Source organism: Eretmochelys imbricata, chromosome 16 (assembly GCF_965152235.1).
Source record: "Eretmochelys imbricata isolate rEreImb1 chromosome 16, rEreImb1.hap1, whole genome shotgun sequence".
Lineage (NCBI taxonomy): Eukaryota > Metazoa > Chordata > Testudines > Cheloniidae > Eretmochelys > Eretmochelys imbricata.
The window spans coordinates 9,442,389-9,463,200 of NC_135587.1; the positions used below are offsets into that span (position 1 = coordinate 9,442,389).

General features: G+C 50.4%; 1 protein-coding gene across 1 annotated transcript in view; it reads left to right on the forward strand.

The window, feature by feature from the left end:
* Positions 1-20,812, forward strand: part of LOC144276273 (uncharacterized) — a 252,380-nt gene that overhangs the window by 217,051 nt on the left and 14,517 nt on the right. Inside the window, exons 39-55 of the mRNA XM_077836247.1 lie at positions 176-283; positions 3,159-3,212; positions 4,122-4,175; positions 4,990-5,043; positions 6,141-6,248; positions 9,621-9,674; positions 10,058-10,165; positions 11,107-11,160; positions 11,326-11,379; positions 11,921-11,974; positions 12,824-12,877; positions 14,721-14,828; positions 15,548-15,601; positions 18,225-18,278; positions 18,680-18,733; positions 19,416-19,469; positions 19,839-19,892. Of these exons, the coding sequence (XP_077692373.1) occupies positions 176-283; positions 3,159-3,212; positions 4,122-4,175; positions 4,990-5,043; positions 6,141-6,248; positions 9,621-9,674; positions 10,058-10,165; positions 11,107-11,160; positions 11,326-11,379; positions 11,921-11,974; positions 12,824-12,877; positions 14,721-14,828; positions 15,548-15,601; positions 18,225-18,278; positions 18,680-18,733; positions 19,416-19,469; positions 19,839-19,892 (1,134 nt within the window). The remainder of the gene's footprint in view (positions 1-175; positions 284-3,158; positions 3,213-4,121; positions 4,176-4,989; positions 5,044-6,140; positions 6,249-9,620; positions 9,675-10,057; positions 10,166-11,106; positions 11,161-11,325; positions 11,380-11,920; positions 11,975-12,823; positions 12,878-14,720; positions 14,829-15,547; positions 15,602-18,224; positions 18,279-18,679; positions 18,734-19,415; positions 19,470-19,838; positions 19,893-20,812) is intronic.

The following is a 20,812-nucleotide window of genomic DNA, read 5'->3' on the forward strand; positions in this document are numbered from 1 at the left end:
ATAAACATACGAGTGATTTTTTTTTTAAATCATTTCACTCCTCACCTTCTCAGCTCTTCAGCGAAGTAGCTGACTACTGGAACTCAAACGCCACCTGATGTGTGTGTGATTCATAGAGTAGCTCTTCCCATCTACATGCAGAGATAGATGCATAGCTGTTCTTTCCTTTGCACAGGGGCCTCCAGGCATTCAAGGGCCAGATGGCATCCGCGGTAAGCCTGGTGTGCCAGGAGAGAAGGGGTCTGTTGGATTGAGTGGGGCTGCAGGACCAGCTGGATACCCAGTAAGTACAGATTCTGATTTCTTTGACTGATGTGTAAGGTGAGAATGACACCATCAGTTGCCACTCCACTTGTAAGCGGGATTAGAGACGTACTCCATGAGCTGGTAGATGTGATCAAAGCTAAACTGCTGAAGGAGATCTCCTCTTCTCCAGCTCCACGGCTTTATTGTCTTAGTTACGTATGGCATGGCTACAGATCTGCCGAGTGCCAAGTACCTTACCCCACCCCGCAGTTACCCCAAGACATGTAACCTGCATTTCCATTCCTAAGCTCTGCAGCACTGAATCTCTTATGAGACAAAGATTTGGGATAGCCCCCAAGGCCCTAATAAAATCCAGGTTTGATGGTATATGCACCAACACTCTTCCCCCACCCTCTCCATCTGGGCATGCCAAGGGACATCAGTGCAGTGGTTCTGAAACTTTACTGAGGTGACCCACCAAGTGCATTTAGTCTTTTTGGGGACCCACCAATGAGAGAGAATGAAAACTACCACTTGCTAGGAGGTGTCATGCAGGGCTGTGGAATGCTATTTAAAGTGCAGGAGCCCTCAGACCCCAAGTCCCCTGCTTGGCTCTCTCTCCCCAACCTGCTGCCCCTCTCTTCCCGGGGCTGGGCCGCAGTCACTCCCAGGCTGACTGGCCACTTGCTGGTTCCGGCTGCTTCCTCCACACTGCTGCTGTCCAGATCTTGCTCCCCATGCCACTGCCTGCTGCCCCAGCCCAGTGGAAGCGAGCGGACCGGGGAGAGCACTTCTGGGGCACACACAGGGTGGGGAGCGATGTGGGCAGTGACAGCCGACCCCCACTCGGTCCTTCTCACAACACACTGGTGGGTCACACCCCACCATTTTTGAACATCGCATTAATGGAAACAATGGTTCACGTCTCGGGTGGGGCACCAGGTGCAAGGTTGAAAGATAAACTGTTCAAAAATGGTGACAGATTTGGGGAGACCAACTTTTGAGCACTCTCGAAGGGGGGCCTGATTTCCAGGTGCTCGGCTCTGTCTGAGAAACAGGCCCTCTTCAGGGGTCTCAAGTTGCCCCCACCCCCAAATAACTAGTCACTCTTGAAAATCTTGGGCAAAATAACTTCAGCTCCCCAAGACAGGGTTACTCTCTGCAATTGGCATGCAACAGCCTCTGCCTTCCTTACGCTCCACTGTGCATGCAGGATGGGCAGAGTGTAACCCAGTGCCTTGCCTTGTATTTGCTGCTTGTGTCTCTGGTAGCCCGTGGCTGCAGCAGGAGGGTCCCCTGAGGCACCTCTTAGCTCACAGTCATAGCAGAGCGCCATGCTGTGGAACCTCCTCCAGCTCTTTGTAGAGGGGCCAGATTTTCAACTTTTAGGCATAGGGAGGGGTCTGCAGTGGTGAGCTGGAGCCGGTTGTTAAATTTAGAGGCCCTTTTAGAACCGGGTTGTCCCATGAGTTCTAAAAGGGCCTCTAAATTTAACAACCGGCCAAAAGTGGCGCCTTAGGTGCTGACTCCGTGGGTACTCCGGGGCTGGAGCACCCACGGGGAAAATTTGTTGAGTGCAGAGCACCCACCGGCAGCTCCCCGCCTGGCCCCAGCTCATCTCCGCTCTGCCCCCACCCCTGAACGCACCATCCCGCTCTGCTTCTCTGCCCCAACCCCGGTTTCCCGCGAATCAGCTGTTTGCGCGGGAAGCCGGGGCGGGCTGAGAAGCAGGCCGCGGTTTCATGCTCAGGCCCAGGGAGGTAGAGGTGAGCTGGGGCAGGGGGTCGCGAGGAGGGCCGCCCAAGCCGCAGCAGGTAACCCCGGGGGCGCCCAGGGGAACCGCTCCCAGTCCCAGCTCACCTCCGCCTCCCTGGGCCTGAGGGCGAAGCCGCCGCTTGCTTCTCAGCCCTCCCTGGCTTCCCGCCGAATACGTGATTCGCGGGAAGCTGGGGAGGAGGGGGCGGGGGCAGAGAAGCAGAGCGGGGTGGTTCAGGGGAGGAGGTGGAGGCGGTACGGAGGTGAGCTGGGGTCGGGCGGGGAGCTGCCAGTGGGTGCTCTGCACCCACCTAATTTTTCCCTGTGGGTGCTCCAGCCCCGAAGCACCCCTGGAGTCGGCGCCTAAGGTGCCACTTTTGATGTGATTAGTGGGGAGAGCGGCTGCTCCCTCCCAGCTACGCTACCCCGCCCCTAGGAGCCAAAGGGACCTGCCGGATGCTTCCGGGAGCCGCCCCAGGGAAGCACCGCCGGGACTCCCCACCTCACCCCCCAGCAGGTCCCTCTGGCTCTTAGGGGTGGGGTGGGTACCCACTACGGTGGCCCACGAGACCCTCCTGCATGGTTCTGGGGGCAGTCAGGGGAGGGGGGTGGATGGGGCAGGGGTCCCTGGGGTGGGAGCATCAAGGAATGCAGGGGGTTGGATGGGGCAGGAGTCCCGGGGGGCAGGAGCGGGCCACGACCCCCTCGTGGGATGAGGAGGAAACTGGTTAAGATTTTGGCAGCTCTTCACTGGGGGTCTGTGATAGGCATTTCTGGCAGCCAGGTTAGAAACGTAGTCCATCAGGGACTCTGTGTACCCACAGATCCCGTAGCTTGATGTTCAGCTCCTTTGTCAGCCTACCTTGTTCTTTCAGTCTGGGTTATTGGGTGCGACGGGTGTCGCAGTGATGTTTTCCCAGTGGATTGCGCCAGGAAGTATGAGCTTGCCAGAGGCATGAGCACCAGGATCTAGTGAGAGAGCACTCAAAGGTGATACACAAGCCCTTAACGAGAAGCTGAAGACTGGCTCATCCTGTTGGCCACCGGGTTGCGTGGTGTACAGCGTGTTCTATCACCACTCCTGCGTGCAATGTCGGGGATTGGCAAGGACTCTCCAGATTAGGACATGATTGCTAATTCAGTTCATGCTCTTACAGGGCCAGGAAGGGCCAGCTGGGCCTGAAGGGCCTTTGGGGGAGAAAGGAGAGAAGGTAAGGAAGTGAAAGGGGCACATGGTTCCACATCTCTGCAGTTGCATGGGATGCAGTGTTACAGATTCAGCACCGCTGCCTGCACAGAGTCTGAGTTCATTAATGAAGGATGTGTGCCGAGAGGAGAGACAAATCCACACCCCCACACGAATACGCGCTTGTAGTTCAAATCCTTGCAGGGGGTTGGGGAACAAGACGCAGTGCATCTCCACAGAATTGTTCTCTTTACACATTAGAATTATGCTCCCCATGGCAAACAGATTGCAGTCGTCTTTGTGGGGCAGGGGCTGGAATCCCCAAGTAGGGAGAACACTGCATTGTGCCCAAAGGGTAAAGTGAGAGCGTTTGGGGGACAGGAGGAGGTTGAGCTATAGCACCCACACACCTTCCAGTGCTCCCTCAGCAGCCTCACTCCGGTAACACAGATAACTTTACCCCTTTGCTTCTCATTGACATATTCATCTGCAATGAGCTCGCATGAACCAGGAGCTCTCCCACCTGGGGAGCTCGCTCCTCTGCCTTCCTCTCAAGAATTGCATCCCAACCTCAGTCACCCCAGATCTCCTGAGTCTTGCTTGCCTCCAGCAGCCCTGATTATGCCCCAGATGAGTGCTATTCCTTCTTAATGGGGGATACCTGCCCAGGCTGGGGTGCACTAATGCACACCCCCCAACCCCTCCTCTCCACATTATTTGGGGTGGGGGTCAGAATACTAAATGGAGAAATGTAGGTAGGAACATCTGCTACAATGGGGAGTAAAACCCTGCAAACTCTCCCAGCATGTCTGTGCTCAGATGTCACAGCTTGGTGATACTAAGTTCAGACGGTTCAAAAGCTTGAAGGATGGAGACTCTTCGGTGTAAACCCTCACTAAGATTAGTTGCTCTGTTGAATGTCTTGTTTCTTTAGGGTGAAGTGGGAGAGCCGGGAGAAGCTGGCATCAGAGGCCTGGATGGAGAGCAGGTACGGTGGTAATGCCTAGCTCTTCTATAGCACTTTTCATCCTTCGATCTCAAAGGATCATTATCCGTGTTTTATGAAGAGGGAAACTGAGGCACAGAGCAGTGCAGTGACTTGCCCAAGGTCACCCAACAGGCCAGTAGCAGAGCTGGGACTAGAACCCATGTCTTTTGAGTCCCAGTCCAGTGCTCAATCCACCAGGCAATACTGGTAAATAGGTCAGGAAATCATGTCCTCTGTCCCCTTTTTAATGTCCCTCTCTCTGGACTTTTCCATTCCCCTTGGCTTCCAGCTGGCGGGAGCAGTAGCGTTTGAGGGCTGCTTGTTCCAAAGGAAAGCTGTGAGAGTTAAGACTTTGTCATCTAAGTTATCAGAGTTAAGTATTAGTGCTGCCTTAGGGCAGGCCTTCAGCCAAATAATATGTCTGCAAGGCAGGATTTGGTGTAATCTGGTGTTGAGTGTGTGTTACAGGTCCCACTCAGAGTCTGTAACAGCCCTAGCTGGGCAGTTGTGGCTCTTTAGCTCAAGCTTTTGGCTCTGGAGGTCCCCATTTCAGTCCCTGGTGTGTCAGCCAAGATGGCTTCCATCACCTTGGCAACCTGCCCAAAAGAAGGCCAACTGGGGATCTTCAGCTGTAACTCCCCTGGGTGTCCTCTCTCGGTTTTCATCTACTGGGCGACTTCCAAGATTGCCCACCACGAAGCCCTGTTCTTGTTCTAGCAGCGCTGAGTTGCAGGTGTGTCGCTATTCAGTGTACGCTACCATAGGGTACATAAACTCTTAAAACATTTGAGCTGATCTATTTTTCCCTCCGTAGGGTTCCCCGGGACTCCCTGGAGTGGAAGGTCAGCCTGGGTCCAAAGGGGAGCAGGTCAGTACTTAAGATGAGTTCTAAAACCTGGTTTAGGAAGCTGAAATCCTTGAGGCAATGCTAATTCCTGACCTGAATTTGTGGGCAGAAGCCTGGAGAAAATTCCCCCACGGTGCTTTGGAACTCAAGTTGCCCTGGCACATGTCGCCAGGAATCCCTGTGCTCAGATACACGCTTTGATGCTCATTCTGTATCTGTGGTTCTAGAGCGTGCAGAAACTGGAACTTAAAGGGAGGCCTTAACCTACAATTAATAATCAGGCATTTTTAAAAAAAAATCATCCTTACCCATGTTACTAACCGCTGCTTAGGCTGTTGCAAATGAAAGAGCCCTCACTTAGTTCCCTTTTCATGCCGTGCTCTGCTTGCACAATGAAAACACACCCGTGAGTTTTACTGACAGGTTTTCCACCCTGCATACAGAGCGGCACTGGCTACCACTACCAGAAAACATGAGCACTCGGGCTTTCCGAGGCCAGTTGGCACGCTTGTCGTGTTCGGAATAAACAGCCAAGCCTTCCAGTGTTTGCGGTTCATCCATCATTATCGTCAGTGCCCACGGGCAAGATTTTCAGAAGCGTCTAAAGGAGTTAGGTGCCCAGTTCTCATAGATTTTTTTTTCCAGTGGGAGTTGGGCACCTAACTCCTGCAGTGCACTGGGGAGAGAGTGTTCCATCCATGGCAGTCGACAGAAGACACCAGCCTCCGGCGGCTGTCGTTTTGCTTTATTATCATTCATTTACTGTTTTGTGCCTGGTAAATAATCACTGTTCTCCGGAATCCACCCTCCCCAGACAGCCTCAGCAGTTAGCCTTCTTGTTCTCTCATTGTGATTCAGGGGAGGACCATCATCCTTCAGGAAACCCCAGTCCGCATGTCTAAGTTACTCTTCTTGGGAATTTTCCTCTGTTTGTTGTTACAAATTATAGCAAGTGTCTGCTGGAATGGAAACCCACCAGCCTTACCCCCTGCATCCAGATGTCAGGATCTATCTGCTTGCTGAGGCATTAATGATTTATACTGACAATCAGCAGATATCCAGAACACAACTGGTAAGGTTGGCTGGATAATAATACTTGTCATCTTCCTCTTTTCCAGGGAGAGGCAGGAATCCCAGGGGCTCCAGGTGTCAATGGAGGCTCTGGGGAGCCAGGAGAGGAAGGGCTGAAGGGAGACCCCGGGGCACCTGGGGAACTAGGACAAGAGGTACACTTCCGGCATTCTCTGACAGGTGGCCCATCACCATGGTAGCCGTGCACTGTAACCTACTAGAGAAGGCTGCAGTTGTGATCATTGTGATCCGCGAGTGGGGAGCGAGACTGAGCAACCAGGGAGGAATTATTTGGATGGCTGGATTATTAGACGTAGCTAAACTGAGGGCTCTGAGATGGGCTTGGGGAGGTCTTGTCAGGGTGCGGGGAGAAGGCGGCATGGCCCCATAGGGAGTAGCACTCTCTGATCTGCAGCTGGGGACCAGCACTGGCCCTCTCCACCAGCTTATTTTCCATATTTATATTTCCTGCTCCTCTCGGGACAGGATGTTACTTGCAGTGGTAGCAAGCAGAGTTTTGACCCAGGAAAGGAAGAAGAGACATCATAAAGTCACTAGGAACTTTGCTATAACCATTGACTTTAAATGGAAGCTGCTCAGATCCTACCGCGATGGGTAGCAGTACAAGTAATGTCTGGGCGTGGCACTAGGAACAGGGTTCGTAAATTTTAGGTTAAATGAACGTCAGAGAGCTTGATGGGAATTTTTTTTTTCCCTTTCTGTTGGCAATTTTTATTTCTCACAAGAAACTTTTTCTTTCTGAAAAATCATTTTGGCTGAAAACAGGAGGGGGTGGGGGTGGGGTGGGGTGGGGGCAGGAGTTCAGCCAAAAGAAAATTTGATTTTCAGTTTTCCAACCAAAACTCATTTTATTTTAATTTTTTAAAGGAAATTTGACACTTTTTGTGAAAATTCTCATATTGAAAACCCAATTTTCCATTTAAAATGGAAAATTGGGGGCCGACTATACCTGGTGATGGGTATTTGGGATTTGTCCTTGGGTTTCTGAACTTCCCTGTATAGCAACCCTTTCCACTTGCTCGTGAGGGGCCAAGGCCATGTAAGATTATGCACCAGCCCCCTCTGCTCCCATCTCCTGCTTGCTTTGGCGTGGACGTAGCAATTTCAAACCATTTCACCTCGATATCCACTCTGCATCTGCTGTGTAATATCAAAACCACCACCCTGCCCACCCCAGAGGCACAGCAGTGCTACAAATGAGTCTAAAGAAACTGCCCCAGCTCTAAAACTCTGTTACAAACCACTGGAATTCCATCCTGCGGCAATGTCAGAGCAAGCAGATCTCTCTGCCAGGGCCAAGGGATAGAAGATGCTACTTGGATGTGATAATAACTCCTGCTGGTGCTGGTCAAAATTACACAAGTGAATTGCATGCAAAATAGACTCCAGTGTTGTCCTGGGGACTGTGGGATAGAAGGAAGCCTGGCTGTAGGTAAACACTGTGACAAGATGGCAGATGTTAGTATGGTGGGTCCTGGGCTTTTTTTGGCAGGGAGGCTAAGACGCCACCCCTTGCCCCTGCTCTTGGGCCGCTGAGGTCACAGAATCATAGAATATCAGGGTTGGAAGAGACCTCAGGAGGTCATCTAGTCCAACCCCCTGCTCAAAGCAGGACCAATCCCCAACTAAATCATCCCAGCTAGGGCTTTGTCAAGCCTGATCTTAAAATCCTAAAAGGAAGGAGATTCCACCACCTCCCTAGGTAACGCATTCCAGTGTTTCACCACCCTCCGAGTAAAAAAGTTTTTCCTAATATCCAACCTAAACCTCCCCCACTGCAACTTGAGACCATTACTCCTTGTTCTGTCATCAGCTACCACTGAGAACAGTCTAGATCCATCCTCTTTGGAACCCCCTTTCAGGTAGTTGAAAGCAGCTATCAAATCCCCCTCATTCTTCTCTTCTGCAGACTAAACAATCCCAGTTCCCTCAGCCTCTCCTAAGTCATGTGTTCCAGACCCCTAATCATTTTTGTTGCCCTCCGCTGGACATTTTCCAATTTTTCCACATCCTTCTTGTAGTGTGGGGCCCAAAACTGGACACAGTACTCCAGATGAGGCCTCACCAATGTTGAATAGAGGGGAATGATCACATCCCTCGATCTGCTGGCAATGCCCCTACTTATACATCCCAAAATGCCATTGGCCTGACTCATATCCAGCTTCTCGGCCACTGTAACCCCTAGGTCCTTTTCCGCAGAACTGCTGCCGAGCCATTCGGTCCCTAGTCTATAGAGGTGCATGGGATTCTTCCGTCCTAAGTGCCGGACTCTGCACTTGTCCTTGTTGAACCTCATCAGATTTCTTTTGGTCCCCACTAGTGGCCCAGGAAGGTGGTAGAGGAGGGAAATGGGGGAGGGCTCTGGGTTTGCTCCTCACTCTGAGTCCCAGCCCCTCTCAACCCCTGTGGATTCTTACCCTTTTTCCCCTTGGGCGGGGTACCTTCAGTCCTTAGACTCTGCGGGAGGGTCTCCCTTACTTCAGTTCTCTGATCTTTCAAGTCTCTCAACACACCTCTAAGCTCCAGTCCTTTCTCCTTCTCCCTGACTGCCTGAAGCAGGGGGGTTTTATTAGGTTCCTGACAGGGCCTTAATTGACTGCAGGTTCTCTAATTAACCTGTAGCCACCCTCCCTAGTCTACAGGGAACCACGCCTTAATTAGCCTTGGGGTTATATATTTCCCCTCTAGCACTCTACCACTGCTCCCTGGCTCTCCTGTATCACAACACATAGATTCATATTAATAGATTATAAGGCAAGAAGTGACCATTGTGATCATCAAGTCTGACCTCCTGCAAAACACACCATAGGACCTCCTTGAATTAATTCCTGTTTGAACTGGAGCAGATCTTTTAGAGAAAACATCTGATCTTGATTTAAAAATGTTTGGGGAAGGAGAATCCACCATGCCCCTTAATAAATTGTTCCAGTGGTTAAATGATCTCATTGTTCAAAATGTGCACCTTATTTCCAGTCTGAAATTGTCTAGGTTCAACTTTCAGGGCTAATATAAAGAGGACTGTGATTAATTGTTCTCTATGTCCATTGAAGGTAGGACAAGAAGTAATTGGCTTAGTCTGTAGCAAGGGAGATTTAGATTAAATGTCTGGAAAAACTCTCTAACCATGAGTGATTAAGTTCGCACTAGTCTTCCGAGGGAGGTTGTGGAATCCCCGTCATTGTAGGTTAAGAACAGGTTGGCCATACACCTATTTGAGATGGTCTAAGTTTACTTGGTTCTGCCTCAGCGCATGGGGGCTGCTCTTGATGACTTCTTGAGGTCCCTTCCAGCCCTACATTTTTATGACTTTGTGGTGCCTACAACACCTTCACCAGAATTCATATCGCAAGCTGAAGAATGTTTTGCTGTAGCAATGAAGTCCATGGAGAGTCAGTGTGAGAGGCCTCAATCTTCAGGGACTGATGAGCATAGAGAAGACACACCTGGTACAGAACATGGGTGCTCACTGCACTGGGGCTAAAGAGTTTGCTTCTCCTTCTTTGCAGGGTGACATCGGGGATCCCGGAGATATGGGGGAGCCCGGGCCCAAGGGCGAAAAGGTGGGGAGATCTCTTCTTGTATGTTTTCCCGTTGAGACCCTACATTGCCACTCGTGGCCTGCTCAGCCCCTTTCTCTCACACACCTTAGTAAAGTGTCTATTGGTCCCCAGATGAGATGCTGGAGATGTGCCACGCAGGCTTACAGAGATGCCACAGGAGGGCTGTAGTTTTAAGGCTGAGATTTACGAATAAAACCAGGATTTTTATAATCCTCTTTCTTGTGTGTTAATGATGTAGGCCTCCATGCTTGGCATCTAAGATGAGTTTAAAACATGCATTAAGTGTTAATTTAGATGCCATTTAATTGTTGGCTCATTTAACTGCAGTTGATTTTACTCATTCAGGTCTTTGTAGTAACGCATCTGTTTCCACTAATGAACAGGGTGATGCTGGCCCTGGGGGCCCTCCTGGAATGCCTGGACCAGATGCCATTATGGGAAAAACTGGTGAAAAGGGACTTAAAGGAGAGAAGGGGCAAGAAGGTTTACTGGCAAGTACAGCGAGGACTCCTCTCTCCATGTGGGTCACTGGGACCTGGCAGAAATCCCAGGATTTCCCATGAGGGTGGGAGTTTAGGTCTATCTCTGTATACAGGAGAGTTCTTGGTCACCCAGCAGGAAACTAGGAGTTTGTCAAGGACCATGCAAAACATTCACAGGGAAATTGGAAAACCACCAGAATTGGAGAGGTTTATGTGATTTTTTGGTTTCACCAAATTAGTCCAATTTGGGGGTGAGGAGCTTGCACCTCCCCCCCTCCAAAACAATACATGCATTTGTGAGCAAAAATGGGCTATTTTAACACGTTTTCCATTTTTTGACCAAATGAGATGGTGTCAGGGCTTTTCAAATTAGAAATTTCATTCTGACAAAGAGCAGTTTTCACACTGACATGTTCAAGGTGCTGACGTTATGCGCGGTTTTGTGCCAGAACTATCAGCTGGCAAAAAGTCCAGATTTTGAGCCAGAGGGTCACTTGACACACAACCAGGAGGGTTTCTCCTTTATGTGCCTTTAAGTCTCAGCACTAAAATTTGAGTCTCTTTCTCTGTAGCTATTTGAGTTCGATGGTGTGTCAATATCCATGCATGTTTCTTGCTCCCAGTTTAGAATATCTTGTCCCTGAGTCTCTCTCTCTCTCTCTCTCCTCCATGTGTGCTCTTGGGGTTGCCCATTAGGGTAATAGTTGGGTTTGCTTCTGGGCCCTGGGTTCCCTGTGAACCTACTGGAATGAGATTTCAGCCTTTCATGGGTGTTCCCTGTGGCACCGTGATCTGCGGGTTCTGTCGCAGTGACAGTTGGCTCGAATGAAGTTGCTGCTGTACAGGGCATTCTAGATTAATGCTGGATTCAGCAGCCAGTTCAAGCTCCGGTCTCAGTTTTCGGAGCTCTGTCAGGGTTCTAATAAGTAACACTTCTCTTCCTTCCACAGGGCCAGCTCGGTGTGATCGGTGTTGCGGGACCTGCTGGAGCCAGAGGACGAATTGTACGTTAACTTGTATTATTCCTCCTTCCTTTGCTGGTTGCAAGGTCTCTGATGTAGAAATCTGGGGGTCATGCATGTTACTTGACCATCAGGAGGCAACTGGCTGCTCTGTGTAAGTTATGGCTATTTTGAATGGATGTGATCTGTTTTTTTCCTTCGTGACAGGGTGAAGCAGGCATCCTAGGTCCACCCGGGTTAGCTGGCCCTGAGGGAGAGAAGGTACTGAGAAGAAGCGATAAAGTCTGATATAACCTCACCCACCTCCACGCCATTGTGGTAATGAACTTTACGAGGTGGGAGAGCTGGCATTTCTGAAAGGTATTGGAGAGCTGTGCATAGTTTGGTGACCAGCAGAGCTGCTTTTCTGGGATCTTTTCAGGGCTCAGGAAATGAGTAAAACAGAGGAAGAGGAGTTTTCCACTCTTAAATTTCATTGGTTTCTCTATGTCACAAGAGGAGTCTCTGTTTTACTCATTTCCCGAGCCCTGATTTCTAGCCCTGGGATAACAGGAAAGGCTACCAGTGAGTTGAACTATGAAGGGAGGGTCCCCTCCTCCAACGCAGTCTGCCAGCTCAGCTTTCCAGATGGAGAGAGATTTTCAATGGCAGGCTTGTAACGCAGGCTGCCTGTGCCAGGGATCAATCCCCATCCCTTTGGGTTTGGTGATCAAAGGGGAGAGGGTGGGGGCAGCCCCACAAAGGTTTTAGTGGCCTAGGTTCCAGAGGGCAGGATAAGAACTATTCCCTTCTTTTTCCCCAGGGGGATCCAGGACCAAGTGGACTGATTGGCCCAGCTGGTGGGGCTGGATTGGAGGTAATTGTCACTGCAGAACCCCAGTGTGCTGTCTAAGGCGCGCCTCACCGTCGCCCTCTGAAATGAAAATTGGAAGAGTTCCCCCTTCCCAGCCCAGGCCAGGACTTTCAGAAGTAACTAGTGATTTTTGGATGCTTCATTTCTTGGGTGGCCAACTTGGGCACTGGAGTTCACAAAGTGCTGAGCACTCGCTCTCTGAAAATTGGGCCCCTTTCCTTTATGGTGTCTCAAGTTGGGCAACACAAATCAGTAGGCCTTTCTGAAACTCTGTTCCCCATACTTCAGTCATGTTTGTTTCCCTAGTTGTCGTCTTACAGACACTAGCGCTGGGACACTGTATTTTACAAGAGCATTGTAATGGGCTGGCCTGACATCCCCGGAGACAGATATCTTCTCTTTATTTCCATATTTGTCCATGAGACTGATACAATAATGGATAGCAGCCGTGCAAGCCCTCCATCAATGTGCTTCTCTCAGGGAGCATCTGTGAGAGGGACGGGGCAATTTTCTTATCATGGGCTATTCAGTGCTTGACCTGCAGTGAAGGTGTGGTGGCATGGACCCCAGTGAAAGACAAAAACCTGAGTATATACCCATAGTCCCTAGTGTGCTTGTACTGGGTCACCCAGCCTGCACTGCCATATCCTCACTGACGCTAGATTAAAGCCAGTTCAGGTATGCCCACCCCCACTGTAATCACACCTTCATTTGGGGTGTAGTCCTTGAGACTACCAGCAAGGGTACCAGTCTCCATGGCACTATGTTTGGTAGTATCCTAATAAGAGATACTAATGAATGCATCAAACAGGTGAGAGTCAGATTCATGTTAATTCTTAAATGTTACTACAGGGAGTCCCTGGGGAAGATGGAAGAAAAGGACAGCGAGGCAAGCCAGGGCCTGCTGTAAGTACTAAATCCTGCTCCAGAGCAGAGGTTAGGGAGTGTTCAGAGATCAGGTCTGGTGTCATTCAAAGAAGCTCCCGACAAACGGCTGCTCTTTTAACCTGGCTCTTTAATACTTTATTCTCTTCCTGATTTCTTTTCTTATGCTTTAGTTCAATGGTTTGTTTGGTAGGGAAGTGGGTGCTGCTGTATGGAACCAACTCTTATCTGGACTGTCCCAGCTCTTGAGTGCAACAAACCAGTCTGGAATGTCACGGCAGCAGGCTTTGTTACATCTTTATTTCTACCTAGGCTGTAAACGGCCTTTTCACAAGCTACTTGGGGATTTTTCTTCTAGTCCTGGGTGAAATCAGAGCACCTCTGAAACTGGGGCAAGATGGAAACTAAGACTTTTTCAAACCTCAGAGGTGCTTTCAGGTTTGGGTTAGGTTTCAGGTCAGTTCTGAAGCATCCCCATGTCCCAGCCTAGGAGGCTTAGGACTCAGGTGTATAAAAGTTGTCTAGTTTCCAATGCAAAATGAAAAGTCATTGCAATGTTTTGCTTGCTCTAACTGAAATAATCTGCTCCAGCTGATGCTAACTGTATTACAGGACAATAGAAATTGGCCCAGTCTAGTATCCCTGACTTTTTGGTGCTTCAGAATCTAGATCCAAATAGGACATTATTGTCCCAGCTCGAGACAAAATGGTTGTGTCTATGGTAATGCCACAATGCAATTCCTCTGAGAAGTGGCATTGTGAAAATGTGAAAGGATGGCCAGGAAGGGATCCCTTCTGGTAAATACTTTCCAGTCAAGTCCTTATTTCCTTGATTTTCTTGATTTCTACCTATAGAAAGGCATTTTAAGTAGGGTTGCCTTTGCCAATAAGACACGTAACTAAGTGCTGCTGTAATGGAGCAATTAGTTACCAGTGTCTGTTGTAGAACACACACAATACATTTTGTTTAATTTTTGCTGTCGTAGAACAAAGATGCTTGAATTGTTGGGGGATCTGAAAGGTCACCAGAAATACACATCACAGATAGCCCAGTGTCCAGACAGCAGTGTCGTATTCTTAAAAGCGCTCACTGTCATCTTCGGTTCAGATTAAAAAGGGCAGATAACCACCCTGCTTCCCTGCATGCACTGTATGATAAAGGCTGCAACCGATGACATTTAATGATTGCAAAGGTGCCATTTACAAAGCACTGCAGATGCACTAATGATGCTGTGCAGCTTAATTGAAGAAATAAATCTTGGTCCAGTTTCTGGGTTTCCCATTGTCTAGGTTGGCAACTCATCTCTCCATGACGACAAATGGTTTTTTAGTTCAATAAATTCCATTTGCAAAGAGGACATGAAATAAACTGTATCAAATAAAAGAAAGCTTAAAAGATTTCTGAGAAATGCTGCTTAGACATTTTCAACAAAAAAACGCAGATAGGCTAGAGTTGGACATCAGTGAGCAACAAGGCGAATTTGTTGTTTCCAGAATATGTCCAGTTCACAGAGAGACCTGGCTCTGAGCTGTGAAGCTCCAATCCCGACTGAGATCCACAGCTGACCATCCTCATAGCTGAGTGAAGTGTGGATCGTGGTCCAGCTTGGGGGCTCATCTGGATTCACCTGTTCTCTCCCCCTGTTTTGCAAGCCATTTGTGGCTTTTATGAAATGGGTCAAATTGTTCTGCAGGAGCTCTCACTTTTGACATTTCCACAACCATGCTCTGCAGGAAGAGACAGTCGCGACCAGTGGAGTCTCCTCTCCATGCTCTCATGCAGTGTCACTGTGTTGGGTCGGGTTGGCGAGGCTATGAATTAAGTCCATAAGGTGGCTGCATCTCCCTTTTCTGTGCACTCTAGGGTGCAGCAGGCTCCAGGGGTGAAAGTGGGAGCCAAGGACTCAAGGGCTTTGGCGGGCCTGAAGGACCCAAAGGAGATGCCGGGGGGAAAGGAGAGACTGGCCATCAGGTAACTTTACCCATCACCCTCCCTCCCGCCTTTGCAAGACGACTCCCCTTACTGCACCCTCTCTCCGTGCTACTGTACGTGCTCGGCTTGAGCTCCTAAACATCCACACATTTTGCTTCACTCCCTTCACCCCTGACCCCAGAAGGAAGGTGCGTGCAATAGGCACACACCCTGGGTTGCTTTCGTGCAGGAGGGATTTGATCTCTGAGTCCTACCCTGGGCCGTATGTGCAAAGTGGCCTCGTCCCTTGCCTGGGCTTTGAGCACATACGATGCGAGTTGGCTGCTTACAGCCCTTCCATGTGCATCTTTGGAGGCGACATGTGCAAACCCTATTCTTTGTGGACCCCACTAGCAGTCAGGATAATGATCTGCCACGGTCGCTATCAAGACAGAAGTCCAGGCATCAAACAAATACATTAATCACCTTGTGTCACTCTGGGATTTTCCATTCTGGAGCACAAAATGATTGATATAGATGAATTAAGCTTTATAACTCCCCTTTGAGGTGGGAGGCATTATCCCCATTTTACAGATGGGTAATCTGAGGCAGAGAGAGCCTGCATGAGTTGCCCAAGCTCACTCAGAAACAGGTCAGTGGCAGAACTGGGAAGAGAGCCCAGAGCTCCTGACTCCCAAGAATATTTAATCACTAGACTATCTTTCCTCTGATTCACCTGAAGCTAATGTCAGTTGTGTTTTTCTCCCCAATGAATTCAGGGTTCTCGTGGGCCACCTGGAGAAGTGGGAGCAGCAGGGCTAAGTGGCATGGAAGTAAGTGGGCCTCTTTACTGCTTTTTGAGCAAACATGGAGCTTGTGGTTTGTGGCTGCCCTCATGGTGAGCCTGTGCTCAGAAGTATGAACAGGATTTGGGCATGGTGAGGGAAGATGGCTGGGATTGTACCCAATATTTCAGAATGGTTAGGCGAATGGCCGAGTATGAACGACATTAAAGATCTGGATGATGGGATGGATTGCACCCTCAGCAAGTTTGCAGATGACACTAAACTGGGGGGAAAGGTAGATATGCTGGAGGGTAGGGATAGGGTCCAGAGTGACCTAGACAAATTGGAGGATTGGGCCAAAAGTAATCTAATGAGGTTCAACAAGGACAAGCGCAGAGTCCTGCACTTAGGACGGAAGAATCCCATGCACCGCTACAGGCTGGGGACCAACTGGCTAAGCGGCAGTTCTGCAGAAAAGGACATGGGGATTACAGTGGACGAGAAGCTGGATATGAGTCAACTGTGTGCCCTTGTTGCCAAGAAAGCTAACGGCATTTTGGGCTGCATTAGTAGGAGCATTGTCAGCAGGTCAAGGTAAGTGATTATTCCTCTTTATTCAGCACTGGTGAGGCCTCATCTGGAGTATTGTGTCCAGTTTTGGGCCCCCCACTACAGAAGGGATTTGGACAAATTGGAGAGAGTCCAGCAGAGGGCAATGAAAATGATTAGGGGGCTGGCCTGGGGCACCTGACTTACGCGGAGAGGCTGAGGGAACTGGGCTTATTTAGTCTGCAGAAGAGAAGAGTGAGGGGGGATCCAATGCACCGCTACAGACTAGGGACCGAATGGCTAGGCAGCAGTTCTGCGGAAAAGGACCTAGGGGTGACAGTGGACGAGAAGCTGGATATGAGTCAGCAGTGTGCCCTTGTTGCCAAGAAGGCCAATGGCATTTTGGGATGTATAAGTAGGGGCATAGCGAGCAGATCGAGGGACGTGATCGTTCCCCTCTATTCGACATTGGTGAGGCCTCATCTGGAGTACTGTGTCCAGTTTTGGGCCCCACACTACAAGAAGGATGTGGATAAATTGGAGAGAGTCCAGCGAAGGGCAACAAAAATGATTAGGGGTCTAGAACACATGACTTATGAGGAGAGGCTGAGGGAGCTGGGATTGTTTAGCCTGCAGAAGAGAAGAATGAGGGGGGATTTGATAGCTGCTTTCAACTACCTGAAAGGGGGTTCCAAAGAGGATGGCTCTAGACTGTTCTCAATGGTAGCAGATGACAGAACAAGGAGTAATGGTCTCAAGTTGCAGTGGGGGAGGTTTAGATTGGATATTAGGAAAAACTTTTTCACTAAGAGGGTGGTGAAACACTGGAATGCGTTACCTAGGGAGGTGGTAGAATCTCCTTCCTTAGAGGTTTTTAAGGTCAGGCTTGACAAAGCCCTGGCTGGGATGATTTAACTGGGAATTGGTCCTGCTTCGAGCAGGGGGTTGGACTAGATGACCTTCAGGGGTCCCTTCCAACCCTGATATTCTATGTTTCTATGATTTGATAGCAGCCTTCAACTACCTGAAGGGGGGTTCTGAAGAGGGTGGAGCTAAGCTGTTCTCAGTGGTGGAAGATGGCAGAACAAGGAGCAATGGTCTCAAGTTGCAGTGGGGGAGGTCTAGGTTGGCTATTAGGAAACACTATTTTACTAGGAGGGTGGTGAAGCCCTGGAATGGGTTACCTAGGGAGGTGTTGGAATCTCCATCCTTAAAGGTTTTTAAGGCCCGACTTGACAAAGCCCTGGCTGGGATGATTTAATTGGGGTTGGTCCTGCTTTGAGCAGGGGGTGGGACTAGATGACCTCCTGAGGTCCCGTCCAACCCTGATATTCTATGATTCTAGGATATAAGCAGATTGCACTTGATAATGTGGAATTCTGTTGTACAGCAATGTGTCCACCACACTTGTAAATAGAGGGCATACACTTGCACACACACACCCATTAAAAGAACATTGTTATGATTGCAAAGCCAAGCACTCAAAAGCTAGGAAACATCAGAATTCTGGTTGCCCGCGCAAGCTTAATTTGTGCCCCTGTCTGCATATGCATTGTGATGTGACTTTAACTGCATGATCACAGGCTTGGTTTTCCCACAGGACTCCAGCCTTTTCAGTGCACAGGCTGGACCTGCTTGGGGATGAATCAAGGTTGTGCAGTGACAGAGACTGTCCCCTCCCCTGCCAAGGCTTCTTGTCCCAGTCTCTTTGCGCAGCCAGTCCCAATTCTCCCTCCACAGCCTGTCTGCTCATCGGATCTGTGTCCCCTCCTCTCCTTCCTTCCTCCCACCCCTTTTGGTTTTCAGTCTGTTTCCTTGCCCACCCATTCTGTCTCTCCTTGTCTCCTCAGCCAATGTCAATCTCCCCCGCACCAACTAGCTCCTAGACCCTGTCCCCCTCCCACCTCCATGTTTCCCGCCAGGATCCCGGGGGAGTTGCCCCTCTCTGTATTTACTTACCTGCCACTCAGGGGTGTTGTGAGGACAGAATCCATTCCTGATTGTGATGCACTAGGATAGGAGTGTGGTGAGGGCCATGAAGGGGTCTAGAAGGACAGGTCACCTGATATGCTCTTTAGGGAGATGTGAATGTAATGGATTGTTTATCTGTTTTTTCCCTTAGGGCCCTCCAGGTGAGAGGGGGGAGCTGGGGGATCCAGGAGAACCAGGACGAATGGTGAGGGCAGAGAGAGGCAGGTGTGCCATGTGCCGGCTTGGAGCATGTCCGCTCCACCTCTCCCTGCAAGCATAGGTTTCATGCCTCCTTTTCTTCCCTGAAAGCATGACCCCAGCGCCTCTTTGGGAGCAGGACTTGAAGACTTACCTGGCCCCTATCAGGCTGGGTGAAAATCCCTGCGCTCTCTCATGGCCCTGCTCCACCCCTCTAGGCTTTTACAAGTCCTGCTTAGAACTGCATCCCGGTGTGTGTGCGCAGGGCTGGGGACAGAACTCAAGAGGGGAGGGCATTGGACTCCCTTGTGAGGGTACTGCATTAGGGAGCATCGCTGAAGAGACCCCCATCATTGGGGAGCTTGTGGTGTTCCCGTAGAGACACTTCCTTCTCCCTTTTGACTTCAGGGACCTCAAGGACAGCTGGGTCTGGAGGGACAGAGGGGTCGTAAAGGAGAAAAGGTAACTTCAGAAGGCCTTCTCTGCTCTTCAGATGGGGAATGACCCTTCCTCCCAGTGGAGCGCTCCGATTGTAGAATAACATGGCCTTGGCCCTACCGATGGTGTGCTCTGCGTCTCTAGAGCACTAACCTTTTGGGGTTCGATGCCAGGGACTCTTCCGTCGGAGTAACAGGTGCCATTGACACATGGCTTCCTGCTGGCCACTCTTTCGTTTATATTGTTCCTTTCGCCCCAAAAGATCTCGAAGCACCCGCTGCTGAAATGCAGCCACCTCTGCGGCACACTGCAACGATGTGCAATACCCTAGGATGAGTGCAGTTGGCCCTGCAATGGGAGAGCAGGTGAGCAGCCAAGTGCTGTGCAGTCTTTAGTGCCTCAGTTTTTCCTCCCACCAGAAAAGTAATGATTACAAATAGTGTCTCTCCCCCCCCTCCCCTCCAGGGGCAGCAACTCGTCCTGACAGGAGAGTGTTTATAGGGAAAGAGGGGTGATTGCAGCAGTGTCCTGATGCTCTCAGCGAGAGGAGTTACGAGCTGCATCCCTTCTATCCCAGGGATGCTGTAGCAGGGAACAAGCGACTTTGGTTTCCCTTGGATAGGTAGGGAGGAGTCTTTGCCCCCTTTCTGGCGGTTCATCAGAACTGCTGGTGACTTGCCATGTGTGTGTTTGTCTGTTTCCTTAGGGGAACAGCGGGCGTGAAGGAGATCAGGGCCTCCCCGGCAATCCTGGCAGACGGGTAAGGTGGCATTATCCTCCCCGCCGCGTGCTCTATATCCACTGCTAGCAGCTGCTCCATGCTGGTGGTCAACGCTAACCCAGCGCGAACGGTTAATTCCTCTCACTCCTGTGTGAGCAGCACCTAATGAGGGCAGTTTGCAAAGGGGCATCTTTGAGGGTGACGTGGGGATGGGACACCGCATCACGGGTTGTTTGGGATACTGTAGTGATGGGGAGAGGATACCATTGCTGGGGGACTTCAGCAGTGAGGAGCTTTAGGGGTGACCCCCGGGGGCGGGGCTGTTGTAGTGAGGAGCGGAGCTGAGCAGGAGACATCGCTGATTTTCACATTACTTTGTTCACAAACTCCAGTTCTCTATCGTTGCAGGGCAAGCGAGGCAAAGCCGGGCGCAAGCTCCCAAGAGGCCCCAAGGGACCCAAGGTAGGCAACCCAGCTGTTTTGCTTGTCCTTTCCCAGCTGTGCCAGGTGACAGTCCTGGTCGCACTTGGCCTTGACATGTCTAGCCTTGCCCGGGCTGCACTAGCCACTGACAGTGCTGAGTTAGCACGGATCTTAGGCTGGGTGAGTGCCCCACACAGCTGCTTTGCTAGGCAGTAGCATATGCATGGTTGTGTAGCTATCATCAGTTGGATGTGCCCAGACTCCGCTGGGCAGACAGATCCATGTGATGCCAGGGCTAAGTCTGGGTCCATTATAGGTTTCATTAAGTCACCTTGGATACCCAGGGGGCAAACTGGACAGGATTTTCCTGTCCTCCTGGCCAGGATTCCAGGCACCTAGAGGTCTCTGAATGGATTGGATTTGCTTTCTGTGAGAACCACCATGGAAAAGAGTCCACCCTTTCAACTGGTCCAGGTCACTGACGTTGGAGGGTGAGCAACACGCTGTGCCCTGCAGAGCCCCTCTGGGAAAGGCTTTGTCACTGGCAACTGGGGGCTGCTTAGGGCATCAAATGAAAGGAGCTGTGGTGAGGATCCCCTTAGGTAAGCGAAAGGCAGTGCGTCGTTGTGTCTATGAAGGGTCCTTAGCATGACTGGGCCTAGAGCGCCCACCAGCGGAGCTGTCAGAGAGCCAATGGGGCTCCCCAGTCTCTTCCCACACCCCTAATCTTATCACTGCTTGCGAGGAATCTAAACATTAGTGTATTACAGCACATGCGAGTCCTGATCTGATAGCCCCTTATGGCACCAAGCACGTTAGATGCTCTTGCCTTCGCATAGGCCTGTCCCAGCTGGTGCGGTGTCTCTGAATTCTCGCTCTCTTTCCCCTATGCTGAGGGTTTTCACAGCAATGAAACACAGAGGCTGATTAGCATCACGGGAGATCCTGCTGAGAGCTGA